This window comes from Sorex fumeus, unplaced genomic scaffold, assembly GCF_029834395.1.
Source record: "Sorex fumeus unplaced genomic scaffold, SorFum_2.1 ptg000099l, whole genome shotgun sequence".
Classification (NCBI taxonomy): domain Eukaryota; kingdom Metazoa; phylum Chordata; class Mammalia; order Eulipotyphla; family Soricidae; genus Sorex; species Sorex fumeus.
The window spans coordinates 4,844,359-4,853,516 of record NW_026606156.1 but is presented as its reverse complement, the minus strand read 5'-3'; the positions used below and the strand labels follow the sequence as shown (position 1 = coordinate 4,853,516).

Below are 9,158 nucleotides of genomic sequence, written 5' to 3'. Positions count from 1 at the left end.
CTGCTCCTCCTCCTCCTCCTCCTTCTCCACCCACCATCAGCAAGAAGACAAACCGAGGACAGTCTTGAAATACCGAAATTTCCTCCTTGGGATCTGCCAGCGCCGCGTTGCGCCAAGACTGTGGGGATAAAGGACGCTGTGACTGTTGTATTATTATTGTATTAATTGGTTCCGTGGGAAGGTTCCAGGCGAGGGCAGGGGGGATATGCCTGACACCCTGGCTGCGCTCCGATGGGGAAAATGAGGCTGAATTGGGGGAAAAGCCTGAAATGAAGCAGGAGGAATAAGATTTAAAAAAAAAAAAGGGACAGAGAGCCACAGGAGCCCCCCTCCCTCCATCCCTCCTCCCCATAGCGCACTTTTTTTTTTATTTGTGTGTTGTGATTCGGTGTTGCTTTTTTTTTTAATAGATTTTTTTTTTCCCGTGTAGGTGGGGGAGGCGGTCGGGTGGCTGGCGGGCTGCGGGAAGCTGCTTCCTTCCCCTTTGGAGATGATTGTGCTATTCTTCTTTGCCTTGCTCTGGATGGTGGAGGGAGTCTACTGCCAGCTTCACTACACGGTGGAGGAGGAGCAGGAACATGGCACTTTCGTGGGGAATATCGCCGAGGATCTGGGCTTGGACATTACAAAACTTTCGGCTCGCCGCTTCCAGACGGTGCCCAACTCGCGGACGCCGTACCTGGACCTCAACCTGGAGACCGGGGTGCTGTACGTGAACGAGAAGATCGACCGCGAGCAGATCTGCAAGCAGAGCCCGTCGTGCGTGCTGCACCTGGAGGTCTTCCTGGAGAACCCCCTGGAGCTGTTCCGGGTGGAGATCGAGGTGCTGGACATCAACGACAACCCGCCCGCCTTCCCGGAGCCCGACCTGACGGTGGAGATCTCGGAGAGCGCCACGCCGGGCACCCGCTTCCCCCTGGAGAGCGCCTTCGACCCGGACGTGGGCACCAACTCGCTGCGCGACTACGAGATCACCCCCAACAGCTACTTCTCGCTGGACGTGCAGACGCAGGGCGACGGCAACCGCTTCGCCGAGCTGGTGCTGGAGAAGCCGCTGGACCGCGAGCAGCAGGCGGTGCACCGCTACGTGCTGACCGCCGTGGACGGGGGCGGCGTGGGCGGCGGCGGCGGCGGCGGCGGCGGCGGCGCGGGCGGGGAGGGCGCGGGGCTGCCCCCGCAGCCGCCGCCGCCGCAGCTGCAGCGCACGGGCACGGCCCTGCTCACCATCCGCGTGCTCGACTCCAACGACAACGTGCCCGCCTTCGACCAGCCCGTCTACACCGTGTCCCTGCCCGAGAACTCGCCGCCCGGCACGCTGGTGCTGCAGCTCAACGCCAGCGACCCCGACGAGGGCCCCAACGGCGAGGTGGTCTACTCCTTCAGCAGCCACCTCTCCCCGCGCGCGCGCGAGCTCTTCGGCCTGTCCCCGCGCAGCGGGCGCCTGGAGGTGAGCGGCGAGCTGGACTACGAGGAGAGCCCCGTGTACCAGGTGTACGTGCAGGCCAAGGACCTGGGCCCCAACGCCGTGCCCGCGCACTGCAAGGTGCTGGTGCGCGTGCTGGACGCCAACGACAACGCGCCCGAGATCAGCTTCAGCACCGTGAAGGAGGCGGTGAGCGAGGGCGCGGCGCCGGGCACCGTGGTGGCCCTGTTCAGCGTCACCGACCGCGACTCGGACGCCAACGGGCAGGTGCAGTGCGAGCTGCTGGGCGACGTGCCCTTCCGCCTCAAGTCCTCCTTCAAGAACTACTACACCATCGTCACCGAGGCGCCGCTGGACCGCGAGGCGGGCGACGCGTACACGCTGACCGTGGTGGCGCGCGACCGCGGCGAGCCGGCGCTGGCCACCAGCAAGTCCATCCAGGTGCGCGTGGCCGACGTGAACGACAACGCGCCGCGCTTCAGCCAGCCCGTCTACGACGTGTACGTGACCGAGAACAACGTGCCGGGCGCCTACATCTACGCCGTGAGCGCCACGGACCGCGACGAGGGCGCCAACGCGCAGCTCGCCTACTCCATCCTCGAGTGCCAGATCCAGGGCATGAGCGTCTTCACCTACGTGTCCATCAACGCCGAGAACGGCTACCTGTACGCGCTGCGCTCCTTCGACTACGAGCAGCTCAAGGACTTCAGCTTCCAGGTGGAGGCGCGCGACGCGGGCAGCCCCCAGGCGCTGGCCGGCAACGCCACGGTCAACATCCTCATCGTGGACCAGAACGACAACGCGCCCGCGCTCGTGGCGCCGCTGCCGGGCCGCAACGGCACGCCGGCGCGCGAGGCGCTGCCGCGCGCCGCCGAGCCGGGCTACCTGCTGACCCGCGTGGCCGCCGTGGACGCCGACGACGGCGAGAACGCGCGGCTCACCTACAGCCTGCTGCGGGGCAACGACCTCAACCTGTTCCGCCTGGACTGGCGCTCGGGGGAGCTGCGCACCGCGCGCCGCGTGCCCGCCAAGCGCGACCCGCAGCGGCCCTACGAGCTGGTCATCGAGGTGCGCGACCACGGGCAGCCGCCGCTGTCGTCCACGGCCACGCTGCTCGTGCAGCTGGTGGACGGCGCGGCCGAGCCCGGCGGCGCGGGCGCGGGCGCGGGCGCGGGCGCGGGGGGCCCCGGGGAGGCGCTGCGGCCCGGGCGCGCGGGCCACGGCGCGGGCCACGGCGCGGGCCACGGCGGCGGCGGCGCCGAGACCTCGCTGGACCTCACGCTCATCCTCATCATCGCGCTGGGCTCCGTGTCCTTCGTCTTCCTGCTGGCCATGATCGTGCTGGCCGTGCGCTGCCAGAAGGAGAAGAAGCTCAACATCTACACGTGCCTGGCGGGCGAGTGCTGCCCGTGCTGCTGCGGCGGCGGCGGCGCGGGGCCCGCGGGGGCCGCGGGGGGCGCGGGGGGCGCCGGGCCCGCGGGGGGCGCCGGCTGCTGCGGCCGCCAGGCCCGCGCGCGCAAGAAGAAGCTCAGCAAGTCGGACATCATGCTGGTGCAGAGCTCGGGCGCGCCGGGCAGCGCGGCGCAGGTGCCCGTGGAGGAGGCGGGCGGCTTCGGCTCGCACCACCACAGCCAGAACTACTGCTACCAGGTCTGCCTGACCCCCGAGTCGGCCAAGACCGACCTGATGTTCCTCAAGCCCTGCAGCCCCTCGCGGAGCACGGACGCCGAGCACAACCCGTGCGGGGCCCTCGTCACCGGCTACGGCGACCAGCAGCCCGACATCATCTCCAACGGCAGCATCCTGTCCAGCGAGGTAAGGCGGCCGCGCCTGGACCACTGGCTCTCCTCTCCTCCGTCCGAGAGCCTGCTCTAGGGCGGGCCCACCCCCCTCCCCCTCCCTCCCTCACTCCATCCCACCCCCGGCCTGCTCTCGGCGCCCCCAGGATGCTCGGTGCGTGCCGCTCGGTGGGCACCGCGGCGCGGGGGGCTCGCCTCGACTTCCCGCGCCCCCGGGGTGCTCGTTCCCCCTTCCCCCTCCGCCTGTCCCTGGCTCCGGGTGCCTGACCTGCTTCCTTTCCTCCCCTGGCATCTCTTCCCCAACCCCACCCCCCCAAAACCCCGGTCCCCACCCCCACCGCAGCCCCCGCCCTCTCACGCCCCTTTCTCCACCCCCCAGCCCATCCCGCGGTCCTTTCCCTGCCTGGCGATCTAGGGGGTGGGAGGGGCGGGGGAGAGTGAGCAGGAAGCGGGCAGCGGGCTGAGGAGGGGCGAGGTGGGGGAAGGCCTTGAGGGTCTCTGGGACTCGGGCGAAGGTGTTTTTCTTTTTTTCCCTCTCTTTTTCCGCTTTGCATTCTTCCCCCGGCATGAATAAAGTTCATTCTGTTCTTTTTTCCCTTTTTTTCCTTTTTTTTTTGCCTTGTTTCTCCGATGCTTTCAGTCGCGTGTAAAAGTGAGCTCTAGATTTTAACTTTGCACAGTCGTGGAAACTCCAAAGCATGTGGTAGCGAAGGAGTTGATGAGATTCTTGGGCTCGGGACTCGGGTTGCAGAAAAGCCTTCAGTTCTGCTCTGGACAGCATTTCACAGACGCTCTTGAAGCCCAGCGCCCACACTGTGTGAATTTGAATGAAGTTGCTTTGGCACAAACCCCTGTAAGCGTAAACTAACCCAAGGCTTAAAGGATTGTTGTCTCCAAGATCTCCTTTGGCTCAGAATCACCTTCTGGCCACTGGTTTTGAGCCCTCTTGGCTCTCTCCATCCTAGGATGTGCCTTGCCATTTCGATTTCTTGGGAAAAGATGGGAAAGTGGCAAAGTTGGAAGGAGGGGCCTGGGTGGGCTGGGCCGGGACTGAGAGTTGATTTCTGTACCGGAGTTGGGACCGAGGGAGGGGTGCGGGGTGTGCAAGGGCGTTTGGAGGGAGGATGATGAATTCCTACCCTGGCAGGTTATCTTATTTATTTGAGCCTCCGACATTATTAATTGACTTTCATGCATATCTGTACAGCTCATTTGTATCTGAAGCACATTTTGAAAATAAACAGCAAAATAATTCCATAAAACAGACCAACTTTTTTGGCTTATTGAGCGTCCTCCTTTACTTGTGTCTACCAGTTTGCACCTAAACACTTTTTGAGGCCCCTGAAAGCAAGATTGCAGAGGACACCACCTGGTTGACTTTCTCAGGCTGGGCCTTTAGAGTCCTGGTATGAAGTCATTTGCACTAGCTCCAAAAATAAATAAATAAATACACCCACTTAAATGGGCCTTTGCTTTCCGCTTTTTTTTTTCCCCTTTTCTGAATGTCCAGGGTCACTGCAGCCTCTGCTGCTGCTCTGATCCAGAAATCCCAAGGCTGAGGTCAGGACACCTGGGAGATTCATAAAAACATACAAAATGATTCCAGCTAGCTTTAGGTTCTGACCTCAGAAGCACGTTCTGCATGGAACCCTCAGCATTCAAATGCTCTTGATTTATTTATTTTTCTTCTAGACTAAGCACCAGCGAGCAGAGCTCAGCTTTCTAGTTGACAGACCTCGCCGAGTTAACAGGTATGGAGCCTCCTGGGCCACCCCACCCCCAACATGGTCTAGGATGCACAATTTGCAGGCTACTCAGAGTAGGAAATGAGACATCCCATCCCATCCCCCCCAACAGAAAATGCTTCGAGGAAGTTCTCAGTTAGGCAGGATATAAGTACAGACTCTGCCCCTGAAAGTACCTGGGCACCCTTCCATCCTACCCAACTGACCCAATATATGTGAATACTTTAGCAGCTGGGGAACAGCCCACCGTTTCCCACCTTCTTCAGAGTTCTGGGTGTAGCTTTTCACATCCGCTTTGTGAAAAGGGTGTCAAAGTGCGTTTAAGTCCCACTCTGGCATGCTCCCTAAACTTTGCATGCTCGGAGGGCTCCATCTGTCTGCTGATGCTGACTTTTAACAAGTTAGAGCTAAAGTTGCACAAACTAGCTTCTTCCCAAGGAAAGCCCAGGGAGAATCTGCAGCTCCACCAGTCACCATGTGGTGGCAGAAGAATGTTTTGTGTTTCTTCACCTTTTTTTTGATTTTATTCTATTTTATTTCTGTGCCTCTAGTTCTGCGTTCCAGGAAGCCGACATAGTGAGCTCTAAGGACAGTGGTCACGGGGACAGTGAGCAGGGAGATAGTGACCACGATGCCACCAACCGCGGCCAGTCAGCTGGTAAGTGAGCTCCGGGGCACTCAAGATGCTGGCCTTGCTCGTTTGTCTGGGTTTGGTGGGGGTTGGTTTGTTTTAGAGGCTGAATCTAGAGAGGATTGTGTCCTGAGAGTTCCAGGCTGAGAACTCTTCAGAAAGACAGTGGACATCTCGTGAGGCGAATGTGGTGTGTCTGACAGTAGCAGCAGAACCAGGCTTCGGAGAGTTGAAGTTAGAATTCTTTGTGGAGTCTGTGAAGATGTGAAATGGTCCTTTGGGATGTTCTGTGGGTGTGTTTGTTGTTGTTGTCTTAATGCCTTGAAGCCACAGAGCTGGTTCTGCCCCAGTCTTTGCCCATTGTCCATTGAGGTGTTGGTAGACGTGTTTGTGGTTGAGGTTACCGAAGATGGATGGAACTGATTGCACGGTGCCAGCTCAGATAGTAGGTGGGGCTTGGGTGCGCAGGAGTCTGGCTTTCTGGCTTTCTAGGGCAGTCCGCAGGCCGCCAGGACTTGACTGAGAGCAGGAAGTGATGGATGGAGTCCCGAGAGGGGAAGCCGGGTCCATCCAGAGTCCCAAGCATGAATCGGAGTATAGTGTGACACATGTATTCAGCCCCACAAGTGCTCAGTTCCCTGAGTGCCACCTGTTGAAAGCTGAGCTCTCAGTACTTCTTTGCGGGTCTCATAATGGTCACTGATGGGCCTATAAAGGCATATCTACTTCCTATTTCCTTCTCCAGATTTTCTCTTTGATTTTCTCTTTAGAAATGTAACCCTTCCGTTTTATAGGATACCAATCACGCTACATCTTAGGATTTAAGTTGATAAAGTACGAACCCTTCAAGGATGAAAGAGAAGTCCTTTGGCAAACCTTGGGTTTTCTTCCCTGTCTTTGGCCTCTCGCTGTGGCAAAGCCCGGGTTGAATCCCTTTCCTCTTCCACCTCCCCCGCTGTGATCTCCAGGCTTCTGGAGCCTGGGCAGGAAAGGGAAAGGGGTTTGCTTCAGGGGGTCCCCCAAATTCCCCCTCCATCTTTGGACCGTTGGGATTGAGTTTCCATTCCCAGAGACTTGGGTGTGACTCTTGTTGACTGACCTTGTGCGCCAGCATCCTTAAGTTGGCATTGGTTCCTTCTAGGGAGCCCTCCACGCCCCTGCCCATAGCGAGGGGGACCCCTGAAAGTGCCCAGAAGGTGGTTGCAGAGTGGGCCCACCCCAGGGCTGGGTGAGCTGCCTCCCTGCTGCCCTGGGCTTGGGAAGCAGAGGCTGGAGAGAGAGCTCAAGGCGCCCTTTATGTCCCTGCAGAGTCATTAATATGCGCACCTAATGAGGCTCAGGGCTGCCAAGAATCCGCGAGGTCCCTGCCCCTTGCGAGCCGTCACGCTAAGTGAACAGAGCATCTATTTAGTGTCTGGGAACCTGACAACAAACCAGATCTTGCCAGAAGTTTATATTGGAGGACAAAGTCCCTTTCATTTTTGGCCTATATATGGCATATGATTTATTGTTATCTTTTCAGACGCGCGATGTGGAGAATCGCCCCTTTCTATTCTTTGCTCAGAGTTTCGAATTGATCCACCAGCCTTTTAAAACTTTGCAAATGTGGAATATTTGCAGAAGACTCTGCTTTCTGTTCCCTGGGATGCGTTTCAGTCCTTTCCCATTCTGCACACACCTCCCCTCAGTCCAACCCCCCTTTCTTTTTCCTGAAGTCCTCCAGTTCTCTGCGAACATTTCAATTAGTTTAGTCCCTCAGACATAATGAGCCATAATAACCTAACGAAGAAACAGAAATCAAGAAGCATCTGCAAAGGCGCTAAATTGGAAAGATGGATGGCTGTCTATTCGCGTCTGGGGTGCTTTCCCAGTGCCGATGGTCTTTCGCAGGCACCTAATATCGCCATTGGGGGAATGTTTCTTCTAAACTGCTTAGATGTCAAAGCCATCAAAGGAGAACTAAAATGGCAAGACATGTTGTGGGAAATGTTTTGAAGAAGCAGGGCTGCTTGGGTTTGGATCAGAGTAGCATGGTTGGCTATCTGTAAATTCTCCACTCCGGACAAGGATTCTGGGGTCCAGGGGCTGTTTGCGCATTTCATCAACAGGCAGGGTCCCCTCTATCTTCTGCCTTGGTAACTTAGGATCCCTTCGGCATCCTAATAGCTCTCTGCACCCAGGCCTCTCCCCTCGGTGCACGGGGTTCCAGAATTAGTGTGTTGGCTTTCACCATCAGGGTGATGCCACAGTGCTTTTTTTTGCAAGTATAAAATAGAAAAGTCTAGAACTTACTTGCCTAATGACTGGCCAATCTGTGCTGATGTCAGGTCCCCAAAAGCTCACACCAAGTAGCTACGATCTTTTAAAAGTTAAGTTCACTGTGGGCAAGTAAATGCACCTGCTTGTCTTAACGCCTAGAGTCAGTCTTGGTGATCTTCTATTGTTGCAGAATTTAAGAGATGTTGTCTGTCATAGCACATTCATTCCCAGAGGTAGGAAATGAAAGTGTCTTACTAATAGGAAGTCCCACTCAGCTCAGACTTGGAGGGATGTTATAGGAGTCAAGGGGAAAACTCCCTGGAAGGACCAAATTCTGCACTCCTTCTCTGTCTCTCTGCCTCTGTGTCTGTCTCTCCATCTCTCTCTGTCTCTCTTTCTGTTTATCTGTCTCTCTCTGTGTCTCTGTGTCTCTCCTCTCTCTCCTCTCTCTTCCTCTCTCCCTCTCTCTCTTCCTCTCTTCCTTTCTCTCTTCCTCTCTATCTTCCTCTCTCTCTCCTCTCTCTTCCTCTCTCCCTCTCTCTCTTCCTCTCTTCCTTTCTCTCTTCCTCTCTATCTTCCTCTCTCTCTTCTCTCTCTTCCTCTCCCTCCATCTCTCTCTCTTCCTCTCTCCCTCTCTCTTCCTCTCTTCCTCTCTCTCTTTCTGTCTCTCTCTCTCCCTCTCTCTCTCTGCTCAGACCCTCCTTCATTCTCCATTACAGAATTGCAGACAGCTCAGAGCTTCTGCTCCAGCATGCCAGCCTTCTCGCCATTCTCTCTCTTTCCTCTGTGCTGGAGTGCTCAGCCATGTCTTCCTCCATTCTTCCCTGAATAGTTTTCTTTTTGTTCTTTCTGCCCTCACCCCTGCTTTGCCTGTGTCTGCGCCATGTGCAGGCCCCATCTTGTTCAGAGAAGGGCTTTCCACGCCAGGCAGCTGCAGGGAGGCTCACATAAGCTGTTTCAGTTCCCCCACTGCACCTGGCCTCATGTGTGAAATTCTTGGGCTCGCCCACGGCTCTGTGGCACGCTCTTTCTATAGCCTTGTCAAGGTGCTTCCCGTTTTTTCGCAGGGCACTATTGATGTATTGGTTAGATATGGCAGGAGGCCAGGCGCTGTGGTCAGTTCAAGCATCAGCCTTCACGAGAGGGAGAACAGATTCCTCATAGCTGAAATTGCCCAAAAACATGCAAAGGGGAACCTAGGTGGAATATTATTTTCATGGTCATGGATTGTCTTAGATTAAAATGGGCTTCTTTTCTAACCCAGAATAATACCAAAATATTTTTTGTTGCAAATGTTAGTA

At 56.8% G+C, this 9,158-nt stretch overlaps 1 protein-coding gene across 2 annotated transcripts in view; it reads left to right on the top strand.

The window, feature by feature from the left end:
* The first annotated feature begins 349 nt into the window (after positions 1-349).
* PCDH10 (protocadherin 10) overlaps positions 350-9,158 on the top strand; it is a 57,723-nt gene continuing 48,914 nt past the window's right edge. For both annotated transcript variants that reach the window (XM_056134550.1, XM_056134551.1), the window contains exons 1-3: positions 350-3,238; positions 4,915-4,973; positions 5,519-5,625. In XM_056134550.1, the coding sequence (XP_055990525.1) occupies positions 491-3,238; positions 4,915-4,973; positions 5,519-5,625 (2,914 nt within the window). In that variant the 5' untranslated portion in view covers positions 350-490. The remainder of the gene's footprint in view (positions 3,239-4,914; positions 4,974-5,518; positions 5,626-9,158) is intronic.